Source organism: Oncorhynchus masou, chromosome 2, assembly GCF_036934945.1.
Source record: "Oncorhynchus masou masou isolate Uvic2021 chromosome 2, UVic_Omas_1.1, whole genome shotgun sequence".
NCBI classification, from domain to species: Eukaryota; Metazoa; Chordata; class Actinopteri; order Salmoniformes; family Salmonidae; genus Oncorhynchus; species Oncorhynchus masou.
Window position 1 is genome coordinate 49,929,933 of NC_088213.1, and position 13,092 is coordinate 49,943,024.

Genomic DNA, 13,092 nt, shown 5'->3' on the forward strand with positions numbered 1-13,092 from the left:
TCGGATTGAATCTGTACCTTTGTGCAACAATGTGCTTGGGGCTCATTGGAATCTCTACCTTAATTGGGCGAACAGGTGCATTTGCAGGATGTAGACTTTGATCAATCACGATGTGCTCGGGCTAACTATGTGAGCTGATAGTGAATGATTATTGCTCCACAGAGAAACACAATCATACTGTAACAATGTTACATGAGTAATCATCTTAAATAAACTATGGTTACATCGAAGACATTCACCCTCGATCGGCTGATACAGTTGTAGTAGGAAATTGGACTTGCTGCCTTCCAAATGTTGTTGATTCAATTATTTCTCTAGAATCCTATACATGACATTCATCATCGGACACCTGTGAAATAGAATCCATCTATCGGATCTGCACACCCCCTCTCCTTACCCTGTTGGTCATATTCTTGGATTTTGACGCCCTGCCCCCAATATACTACATCCATGCCTCATTTAAATGATGCGTATCGACGTGGTTGGCGTAATTGATTTCAATCATGCTCCACCTCCACTTTCTCCTTGTACAGGAAGCAGGAGGTCCATTGTCTGTAGACTGCAGGAAGTCCGAGAGATGCTGTTACTGGCTGGAGTTTGAAGATAGGGGATGTGCCTGGCTGGGGTGAATGAGTAGGGGAGGCTAGTCGTAGTCTCTGTCAAGTCATTTTTTGGGGTGGAGAGTGTGGTGGTGGTGGGCATAATGGAGGTGACTGGCCCATCCCTGCCACGAGTGCTCAAGTGGGCTATAGGCTAAGGGTGTCATAGGTACCAACCAACACATCCACACATCTCTTCCACATAAATGTTACCACTCTCTGTTTTTCACATCCGCCCCCCAAAAAACCATAAGAACACAAATAGTTTGATTGGGACAACATACAGCAACAACACACGGAGGAAAACCCCAAATAAAAGGGAGTAGATTGTATAAATTTGTGCTTCTGTAGATTTGCTTTGTTGCAGCCTGTAACGTTGCTCATGTCCATGAGTGTTTTTTTATGTTTTATTTATTTAAACTTTTGTAATATATCATATATAGAGAAATGTACACGTACGATCCAACACAAGTCATCTACGGCTATGACCGGTAGAGGAGAGGCAAGTGGGAACTCCTTCCTTCCTTCCTTCCTTCCTTCCTTCCTTCCTTCCTTCCTTCCTTCCTTCCTTCCTTCCTTCCTTCCTTCCTTCCTTCCTTCCTTCCTTCCTTCCTTCCTTCCTTCCTTCCTAGCCTCCTTAGTCTGTCAGTCACTCAGTCTGCTGTGATCGGCAGCTCCCTGGCGCCCAACCCAAGGAGGCGAAGGGGAGGGTTCAATAAGGAGGGGGGGAACCCCCCTACCCTTGTCATCCTATTATTCTCAACCCCTCCCCCCACCCATCCTTTCCATTTTTTCCTCAGGTTCTTCATCATCTTTGGTAGAGTGTCCGACACTTTGGTGTGTCAGGGATACGGGTGGTCGCTGGGGGGGTTGGAAAGAGTAAAGGGGGGTGATGGAAGAGTGTGTGAGAGTGAATAGAAGAATGATGTGTGTCTGCTGTGAGGGGTTGGATTGAGTGATATTGGGTGTCAAAGGTCAGGTCATTGAGTTTGCGACTTTGCCTCAGTTAAAAATAGTGTGATTGGTTGAAAGAAAAAACACAGCCACATACGACTGTAAAGGGGTGAGTGTGGAAAAGGAAAATGATAGAGAGAGAGAGAGAGCGAGAGAGAGAGAGAGAGTCAATCAAATGACAGTCAGTTACAAGCATAGCCAAGGTGTAATGGGAGAAGTGAAGCATGGATTGTCATCGAAAACAGGGCTGGAGATGAAAACTAAAAGGTGGATGGAGAATGTGAGAGGAAGAAGGGAGGGGAGTGGGGAGAGGTAGCGAGGGACACAGGGAGAGAAGAAGAGAGAGCAAGTCTGGGCAGTAGCCTGTCTCGGCAGACAGGGGACGCTGTGCGTTGTGCTCATCATCTGTAGAGCAGCAGTAGATATGAGCAGAGGGCGAAGGTCAGTGAGGCGACCAATGGGAGCGAGCGCAGACCTGGGGCTCCCCCAATCAGAACTGTGGAAAACACAAACAGAACAAACTGAATGGTCTGGGCTCAATAGGCTATTGTCCACAACCCACAAGTCACATTGATAAAAAGAGATGAAAATGTTAAACATCTTGAGATTTTGTTAAATGTACAATACTTTTATCTAGTCTAGTAACCCATATTTAAAAACTGTAAGGGAGACCTTTACAGTAAAGCCTTGTAAGATACTGTAACTCAATCCCAAGATCTTATGAAGAGAGAAAGAGTGGAGGGATTTGGCACTAAAAGCCCGAGACTGGCATAAGGGAGTAATGTATTTTATCACTTCAGAGGCAGGGTTCACAATGGAGATTGGATGTGTGTCATAAGTGCTTTGAGATAGCATATGAGAGAATAGTTGCTCATTGATGTCATCATCAAACTGCTCGCCTCTCGCCTCTTGTTCGACATGAAGATCTCTAAACCGAGCCGAATCAAAGAATAGATTGTGTGGTCGACAGGGAATTTGAAGCTCATAGTACAGTTGATGTACTGTGTTTTTATTTAAATGTATGTAATGTCACTGGCCGTTTCCGAATACCCATACTTGTGTCCTAAATAGTAGGCTGTTTGAGTATGAGAAATAATTTGTTTAATAGTATGCAACATTTTGAAAATCTAGTATACTTTAAATGCCCAGATGTCATACTCTACTGGATGCGCTAACGAAATCAACGAATAGTGGGAAGCACAATAACATGAAGTATTCTCAGTATGCGAAAATATAATATTTAATAGTATGCGACATTTAGAAAATTGAGTATGGTTTAAATGCCAGGATGTTTTAATCATATTGGCTCTTCATCTAGTAGAATATGTTGCACACTTTTCCACAATGCTTTGGAAGAGGTAGACTGCAAGTGATTGGCTACGTGAAGAGAGCTTGGGCCTAACAAAAAACGAAGCTTCTGCAGTCGTGTAAAATATAGGCTAAGTCGTTTTTGTTCTCATTAAAATGATCACGGGTATTACATCGTAGGATACATCTTTGAAAAAAGAAGTCTTAAAAAAAAAAAATCTAAAGTGGATTTCTGTTTTCTCACTAAAAAGTGTTTATTGTTCTCTTGGCCTTCATCTGAGCTTTTATATTAAATACTAAACCATTTTTTAATTTGTGAATGTGTCTGCATCGGGGACTCGGTACATGGCTGCATTACTAATGGCATGTTAATCAGGCCTTTTGATTTGAACACATGGAATGTTTTAGTTTTGTAGGCTACATATTCCATTTTTGAATGGATGTATCAAGCCTCAACATTCATTCTGATCGCGTTCCCAACGATCAGTGCTTTAGTTTATGTTCCTGTCCAGCGGTTCAGAATTTGTGATGCAGCCGTCTGTCCACGTTTGTCTGTGGAATAGCCTTTTGATTTGAACATTTGATTTAATTTATATATGCTACAGTGTATTGGTTTCACTAAGAAATATGTTGAAATGGAACCAAATGATCTGGTCTGTCTTCAATCCTTTTTAAAAAGGAAAGATGGGCTACTACGGTATAGCTTGAATGTGATATCTGCCTACACCCTGAGTAGGCATATAACTCCATTCCTATTCCATTCATAGTTTAAAGAAAATGAATCAAATTGGAAATTAGCTGTTATCAGATGCTTAATGCGATGAATGTGTGTTGAATTTGGAAAACTCCACCCGCACTCGGCCCGCCCCATCTACTCAGCCAATCAGGAGCTGCTACTGCGTTATGGCCATGGCATATTGTATACTTTTTACTAAACAGTATGTGCTAAATAGTATGCAACGATGAGTAAATAGTATGCAGTTTATGTATGCAATACGCTAGCATGGGTATTCGGAAACGGCCATTGTGTTTTCTTGTACTCATATGAAACAGCATCACAAAGCACCTGTACATGAGACATCTGCGACCCTCCCTCTCCTTTTGTCGAAGTGCATGCAAACACAGATGCGCGCACACACACACTAATTGCATACACAACACCCCCCGCCCACCCACAGACACTGCACTTACACAAAGTCAACAGCGCATTACGCATGTAAGCAGTGGAATGAGTTTCATAAATAAAGAGTAAGGCAGGTATTGTATTTAAGAAATCAATATACATTTATATTAGGGGGCTTCTCTCGCTGGCAGAAAATCTATGTAATCATAATCAAGCTTTTTATTCCTCCCGTCCTCTCCCATAGAGAACAAGTTAAGTGCCTGGCACAGGGGCCAGCCCTGATTTCTCTCTCAAGGATCTTTGAAGGGGGTGAAGCACAGAAAGTTTGGTTGGGTTTGGCGATGGATAAAATATCTGTGGCTGTATGTATCAAAGGTCTTTGAATAGGAGTGCTTATTCTAGGATCAGTTTACCCTTTTATATCATGTGGAAATAAGGAGTCAGAGGACCTGAGCCTAGATCAGCACTCCAACTCTGAAAGCTTTGTGAATGTGCTTTGTTGTTTTCTTATGGTGTGTATGAGAGGGGTCCAACACAGTTCAGCTGAATCCTGATAAATGCAACAGCTTGAAACTGTCATCCATGTTCCAGTGTCTGGGCTTCAACTTCAACTTGCACATCCAAGAACATCCAACCCACACTAAATGGACTACCAGAGATATGGGAGTTGGCTCAAGAGCAGACCTCAGTTCAAATGCTATTTATTGTATTTCAATTACTTTCAAATACATTTAGAAGTAAGTATTTAGAATGTTTTTATTTTATTAAAATACAAGTAGTTATATATTGGAATGTATTTGGAAAGTATTGGAATGCATTTGAAAATACTTAAATATAAATATATTATTTTCAAATACAGATATTTAAAAACTCCATGCATTTGAACACAGGTATGTTTGGTAAAGGGGCATGTGTAATGTATTTGGAAACAAGTATTTTAAAATAGATTCAAATAGTTGTCACGACTTCTGCCGAAGTCGTTGCCTCTCCTTGTTCGGGCGGTGCTCGGCGTTCGACGTCACCGGTCTTCTAGTCATCATTGATCCCTTTTTCATTTGTATATTTAGTGTTATGAAGCATGTTACTTGGACTTTATTGCAAGACTCCATTTTACACTCCGTTTGACTGTCCTGCGCCTGACTTCCCTGCCACCTATTCACACATGCCTGACAGAATCTCTGACCAAAAAGTCAGAGTCAGCAGGAGAGGACACTATGCTCATGGAGCTGGAGGAACACGTTCGGGAACAAGAGGAGGAGATTAACTGTATAAGCTCCGTCATGGATCGCATTGTCCAGAATATGGATCGCTGGGAGAGACAGGGAGTTTCTCCAGCGCCACCACCACCACAACCGGAATCTCCCTTGAACGTTTTTTTCCTCTCCGGAACCGAAGATCCATTTATCCTTACCCACGGGATACAACGGAGATACTGCCGGCTGCCAGGGTTTCCTCCTTAAACTGAACTTGTATCTAGCCACGGCCTCCCCAGTACCATCTGACCGTGAGAAGAGTTACGCCCTTGTCTCATGCCTCACCGGGAAAGCCCTGGAATGGGCCAGCGCTGTGTGTAGAAGGGAGGATGTGGCGTTGGACCATTTTGAGGAGTTCACCCGCCAATTCCGGAGAGTATTCGATCATCCACCTGAAGGCAAAGCAGCGGGTGAGCTCCTCTATCATCTGAGGCAGGAGACGAGGAGTGCACAGGAGTTTGCTTTGGAGTTTATGACCTTGGCTGCCGGCGCTGGATGGAGCGACAGGGCCCTGATCGACCATTACCATTGTAGTCTACGCGAGGACATCCGTCGGGAGCTGGCCTGTAGAGACACCACCCTCACCTTCGACCAGCTGGTGGACATGTCCATCAAGCTGGACAACATGCTGGCTACTCGTGGACGTCTAGATGGGGGTCTGGTTGTTCCATCCTCCCGCACCCTCTCTCCCGAACCTATGGAATTGTGAGGGATGGTGCGCAGGGAGACCGGAAGGGGTTCCCGCTCAAGCACCATTCATGGTCGCAGAGGGCACACTGCTGGTCGGTGCCGGGTTGGTTCCTCTGGGAAAAGAGAAGGTAGGCAGGGCATTCTGGCATCACCCCAGGTGAGTAGGCACCATTCTCATCCAGAGCCCTCTATTGCACTAATGTTTGTCTCGGTCTCTTTTCCTGATTTTTCCCTGCATTCCCAGTATAAGGCGCTAGTAGATTCAGGTGCGGCTGGGAATTTCATTAATAAAAGTTTAGCTCATAGTTTAGGAATCCCTATTGTTCCTGTGGATATGCCTTTCCCTATTCATGCCTTAGATAGTCGACCATTAGGGTCAGGGTTTATCAGGGAGGTAACCGCACCTTTGTGTATGATAACGCAGGAGGGTCACAAGGAGAAGATTAGTCTTTTCCTTATTGATTCTCCTGCATATTCTGTGGTGCTAGGCCTACCCTGGTTAGCTTGCCATAACCCCACTGTTTCTTGGCCACAGAGGGCTCTCACAGGGTGGTCGCGAGAATGCTCAGGTAGGTGTTTAGGGGTTTCCGTTGGTGCTACCACGGTGGAAAGTCCAGACCAGGTCTCCACCGTGCGCATTCCCCCCGAATATGCCGATTTGGCTCTCGCCTTCTGTAAAAAGAAGGCGACTCAATTATCACCCCATCGACGGGGGGATTGTGCGATAGATCTCCTGGTAGACGCTGCATATCCCAAGAGTCACGTGTATCCACTGTCGCAAGCGGAGACGGAGGCTATGGAGACATATGTCTCTGAATCCCTGCATCAGGGGTTCATTTAGCCATCCATTTCACCCGTCTCTTCGAGTTTCTTTTTTGTGAAAAAAAAGGATGGCGGTTTACGCCCGTGCATTGATTATCGAGGTTTTAATAAAATCACAGTGAAATATAGTTACCCGCTACCTCTGATCAATATGGTTATTGAGCTAATGCACGGGGCACGTTTTTTCACAAAATTGGATCTCAGGAGTGCGTACAATCTGGTGCGTATTTGGAAGGGTGATGAGTGGAAGACGGCATTTAGCACCACCTCAGGTCATTATGAGTACCTTGTCATGCCATATGGGTTGATGAATGCTCCATCAGTTTTCCAATCATTTGTAGATGAGATCTTCAGGGACCTGCACGGGCAGGGTGTAGTGGTGTATATCGATGATATTCTGATATACTCTGCTACACGCGCCGAGCATGTGTCCCTGGTGCGCAGGGTGCTTGGTCGCCTGTTGGAGCATGATCTATATGTCAAGGCTGAGAAATGCTTGTTCTTCCAACAATCCATCTCCTTCCTAGGGCATCGGATTTCCACTTCAGGAGTGGAGATGGAGAGCGACCGCATTACAGCCGTGCGTAATTGGCCGACTCCAACCACGGTAAAGGAGTTGCAGCGTTTTTTGGGGTTTGCCAATTACTACCGGAGGTTTATCCAGGGTTTTGGTCAGGTGGCTGCTCCCATTACCTCACTGCTAAAGGGGGGCCCGGTGCGCTTGCAGTGGTCGGCTGAGGCGAACAGGGCTTTTGGACACCTGAAGACTCTGTTTACCTCGGTGCCTGTGTTGGCTCATCCGGATCCCTCTTTGCCACTCATAGTGGAGGTGGACGCATCCGAAGCTGGGATAGGAGCAGTGCTCTCTCAGCATTCGGGTACGCCACTGAAGCTTTGCCCCTGTGCTTTCTTTTCGAAGAAGCTCAGCCGGCGGAGCGAAACTATGATGTGGGGAACCGAGAGCTGTTAGCTGTCGTAGAAGCCTTGAAGGTGTGGAGGCATTGGCTTGAGGGGGCTAAACACCCTTTTCTCATCTGGACTGACCACCGCAATCTGGAGTACATCTGGCGAAGAGATTGAATCATCACCAGACAAGGTGGGCCATGTTTTTCACTCGTTTTGTGTTTACTCTTTCTTACAGACCAGGCTCCCAGAACGTTAAGGCAGACGCATTGTCTCGGCTGTATGACACAGAGGAGCGATCCATGGATCCCACTCCCATACTCCCAGCTTCGTGTCTGGTGGCGCCTGTAGTGTGGGAGCTGGACGCGGACATTGAGCGGGTGTCACGTGCAGATCCCTTCCCCCTGAGTGTCCAGCTGGTTGTCTGTACGTTCCGTCTGCTGTCTGCGACCGATTGATATATTGGGCTCACACGTCACCCTCCTCTGGTCATCCTGGGATAGGTCGGACGATGCGCTGTCTTGATGGGAGGTACTGGTGGCCCACTTTAGCTAAGGACATGAGGATTTATGTTTCTTCCTGCTCGGTGTGCGCCCAGTGCAAGGCTCCTAGACACCTGCCCAGAGGTAAGCTACAACCTCTACCCGTTCCTCAATGGCCATGGTCCCACCTGTCGGTGGATTTTTTTGACTGATCTTCCACCTTCACAGGGTTACACCACGATCTCCTCCCTTTGCCCGGTCTCCCTACGGCCTTACAAACTGCAGAGGCCCTGTTTACACACGTTTTCCAGCACTATGGGGTGCCTGACAATATAGTGTCTGATCGGGGTCCCCAGTTCACATCAAGGGTCTGGAAGGCGTTCATGGAGCGTCTGGGGATCTCGGGTAGTCATACCTCAGGTTTTCAACACCCGAGAGTAATGGGCAGGTGGAGAGAGTTAACCAGGATGTGGGTAGGTTTCTGCGGTCTTATTGCCAATATCGGACGGGGGAGTGGGCGAAGTTCGTGCCCTGGGCAGAGATGGCTCAGAACTCGCTACGTCACTCCTCCACTAACCTTACTACTTTTCTAAGTATATTAGGGTATCAGCCGGTTCTGGCTCCTTGGCATCAGAGCCAGACCGAGGCCCCTGCGGTGGACAATTAATTTCGGCACGCTGAGGAAACCTGGGAGGCAGCCCACATCCACCTTCAGCGTGCCATAAGGCGCCAGAAAATTGGCGCAGACCGTCGCCACAGTGAGGCCCCAGTGTTCGCACCAGGGAACAGGGTCTGGCTCTCGACCCGAAACCTGCCCCTCTGCCTGCTCTGCCGGAAGCTGGGTCCGCGGTTTGTGGGGCCGTTTAAAGTCCTGAGGAGAGTGAACGAGGTATGTTATAGGTTACAACTGCCCACTAATTACCGTATTATCCCCTCGTTCCATGTGTCTCTCCTCAGGCCGGTGGTGGCTGGCCCACTCCAGGAGGCTGAAGTGCGTGATGTTCCTCCGCCTCCTCTAGACATCGAGGGGGTTCCGGCGTACTCTGTTCGATCCATTTTGGATTCGAGACGTCGGGCGAGGGGCCTTCAGTACCTCGTGTACTGGGAGGGTTACGGACCGGAGGAGAGATGCTGGGTTCCGGTGGAGGACGTGTTAGATCCTTCGCGCGTCAGGTGGGGGGGTACTGTCACGACTTCTGCCGAAGTCGTTGCCTCTCCTTGTTCGGGCGGTGCTCGGCGTTCGACGTCACTGGTCTTCTATCCATCATTGATCCATTTTTCATTTTCCATTGGTTTTTTCTTGTCTTCCCATACACATGTTTTCAATCCCATTCATTACCTGTTGTGTATTTAACCCTCTGTTTCCCCTCATGTCTTTGTCAGAGATTGTTTATCGTCAGTGTAGTGTTTTTGTATAGGTGCGCGACGTGTCTTCGTACCCATATTTATTTATTTCATTTGTCTATTTATTTTTATGGAGCATGTTACTTGGACTTTATTAAAAGACTCCATTTTACACTCCATTTGACTCTCCTGCGCCTGACTTCCCTGCCACCTATACACATATGCCTGACAATAGTATTTATAGGAAATTATTTGAAAATACTTTCAAATAGAAGTAGTTGATTTGGCCATATTATTTAAAAATATTCAAATACACAGAAAATAAGTAGTTAAAATACAAATACATAATAACCATGCGTTTGAACCCATGACTGCAATGTCAAATCCAATAAACCGGCTCGTTCCCTTATAGGGAATAATGAAATACTATATTTGTCTTTCTTTTTCCCTGCATGGATTCTGTGCTCTATTGTTCTCATATTGTGTTTCCTAACTATATTTTGTATTGAATACTTTTTGTAGCTGCTGCACAGTTTGTGAGGAGAGCTTGCATATCATTGTACTGTACACTACACTGTATCTTGTGTACACTACAATGTATCTTGTGCATTTGACCATATGCATATGTATACTTTTTGCAATTTCAACAACAGTGTGGGACCACCAGGGATCTGGGAGTGTTGCATGCCACACAGGGTGACCGAGGGGATAGAGAACCAGGGGGTCTGGGGCTAAAACGCGGGGACTTGAGTCATCGCCGACGTGGGATCCAGACAGTATTGAAAGCCACCCCTTACAGGATCAAAAGAAGGGGAGTGGAACAAAGGAGGGAGAAGGAAGGAAAGGAGGGAGGGCAGTGAACGGTGTGCAGTGCAACAATTCCCTTGTCGAACTCACCCATAGCTAAGACACGTACACATGCATGGAAATGTGCACACGCAGACACACACACTTACATAGCCAGGCAGGCAGGCACATACACACACACACATTTTCTGTTATACACAAGCAAACACACACACTCTCACTCTCTGTCTCTCAAAGACACACACACACACACACACACACACACACACACACACACACACACACACACACACACACACACACACACACACACACACACACACACACACACACACACACACACACACACACACACACACACACACACACTTCAGCCCCAGAGCCAGGTTCCAGTCATTCCTATGATTTATGAATGTGGAGTTAGTTGAACACAACATGTCAGAGGCAATCATCATTAATTTTAGGAGAGCCACACGGTTCCGCAGTCCCCTGTGATACACCCCATCAGACAGCTAGCCCAGTGAGATGTGTGTGTGTGTGAGAGCGTGTCTGTGTATGTATGTGAGAGTGTTTATATGTGCGTGTGATGTGTGTTGGGGGGAAACAGGGTGTGTGTTTGTGCGCATGTTTGTGTGTGCGTGTGTGATGGTGAGAGATGGGGTGTGTGAGGGACAGGTGGTCTGCATCCCAAATGGCACCCTATTCCCTACATAGTGCACTACTTTTGACAGGAGCAAATACAAGATCCTGGTCAAAGTAGTGCACTATTATAGGGATTAGGGTACTATTTAGAAGGCCGACGTGAGCTGCATCAACTGGGTATTACAGCTGGGCACACTCGCTAGCAAAAACTCCTGGGAGGGTTGGCCGCTCACATGATGCACACTCTCTGACACACTACCATACAGATTTAGACCTGCATATACACACACACACACACACACACACACACACACACACACACACACACACACACACACTTTGATGTACTGTAATCGGTTATGCCTGCTTTGAAATGTTCTATGCTATAACACAACTATCACGATGGCTGGCTCATCACTAGTATTGTGATTAAATCATGTAGAATTACAACTGCAGAAACCAGTTGGTTATTACAGGTTAATACTAATGTTTGTGGGGCAAACAATATGGGCCAGATTCTCAGACACAGATTTAGCCTGGACTAAAAATGATTCTCTGTGGAAAATAAGTATTTTAGTACAGGACTAGGCTAATTATGTGTTTGGTAAAACTGGCCCCATATAAATAGAGCATCTCAATTGAACATGTTTCATAGTCGCGGATTACGCTTAATCTATGTTTGGGAAACAGGCCTATATAGTTTTACCCACATACATTATTCCTCATCGTCGTGTCTGCTAATACATAGAGGTGACCCAGGTGTGTGGGCTGGGTCTTTCCTCTACCCAATCTCCTCTAACCAATAATAATTACCCATCTGTCTCGGCGAGCTGTCTTGTGCAGCGCTGCATCGGCCCCACAGGCTAGCGTAGCCTGGCTTCCTGTTTACACCCTCCATCAATAATTCACTGTATTACATTAGGATCCCCGCTAGCTCTCGGCTCTTTCGTTGCTTTTGCTGTTTCTCAGATGAGGGGTGTTTGGGGGGAGGCAGAGGGTTTTTCTCGTTAATTATTTACCGACCCACCAACGTCTCCTGATTTGTTTAGCCTTGTTTTGTTTTTGCGGCCATTTTCGGGGGGAAAGTGAGCAGAAAGGGATGATGTCTCGGGGGGAGTTGATTGTCTTGGCCTGTTACTTTTGGAGGCCTCTTGACTTGCCTAAGCTATAGTACCACCCAATTTGATTTGTGAAGGAGTGCAGGTGCCTTCAGTTCGGTTGGAATTACAGGGGTACTCTCCCACAACAAAGTAGGGCACTCCCATAACTGTTGAAAATGATGTAGGCACCCTCATGAGTGGTAAAAATACACAAATACCAACACTGTACCAGATCATTTTCTTGGGAATTGTAGTCTGTTTACCTTGATCTCGCGATACAGCAAGTACATTAAGATAGTAGCTTTATCTTGAATCATTTACCATTTCCTAAGATCCCCCATTCATTTACAAACACAATGTTTCTGGTTTTCTATCAGTGGTTGGAAATAAATATTGAGGAATGTGGCTCTACAAACCGACTATCGGCTGCAATATATCCCAGAATGCACTTCAAGTCAGGGGGAGCTACAAAACAGATTAGTGACGGCTTGATTCAATCAAATCAAATCAAAGTTTATTTGTCACGTGCGCCGAATACAACAGGTGTAAACTTTACCGTGAAATGCTTACTGACAGGTTCTAACCAATGGTGCGGGGGAAAAAATTGTGTGTGGGTAAGTAAAGAAATAAAACAACAGTAAAAAGACATTTGAAAAAAGAAAAAAAGAGTAGCAAGGCTATATACAGACACCTGTTAGTCAGGCTTATTGAGGTAGTATGTATATGTAGGTATCGTTAAAGTGACTATCCATATATGATGATCAGAGAGTAGCAGAAGAGTAAAAAGAGGGGTTGGCAGGTGGTGGGACACAATGCAGATAGCCCGGTTAGCCAATGTGCGGGAGCACTGGTTGTTCGGGCCAATTTAGGTAGTATGTACATGAATGTATAGTTAAAAGGACTATGCATATAAGATAAACAGAGAGTAGCAGCAGTGTAAAAGTGTGGTTGGGGGGGGACGGGTACACAATGCAAATATTCCGGGTAACCATTGGTGTAGAGGTCCTGGATGGCAGGCAGCTTTGCACCAGTGATGCACTACCCTCTGAAGTGCCTAGCGGACGG

At 45.9% G+C, this 13,092-nt stretch overlaps 1 protein-coding gene across 1 annotated transcript in view; it reads right to left on the bottom strand.

The window, feature by feature from the left end:
* Positions 1 to 1,196: 1,196 nt before the first annotated feature.
* LOC135506184 (MAM domain-containing glycosylphosphatidylinositol anchor protein 1) overlaps positions 1,197 to 13,092 on the bottom strand; it is a 430,085-nt gene continuing 418,189 nt past the window's right edge. Inside the window, exon 19 of the mRNA XM_064925672.1 lies at positions 1,197 to 2,049. Within this exon, the coding sequence (XP_064781744.1) occupies positions 1,955 to 2,049 (95 nt within the window). The 3' untranslated portion in view covers positions 1,197 to 1,954. The remainder of the gene's footprint in view (positions 2,050 to 13,092) is intronic.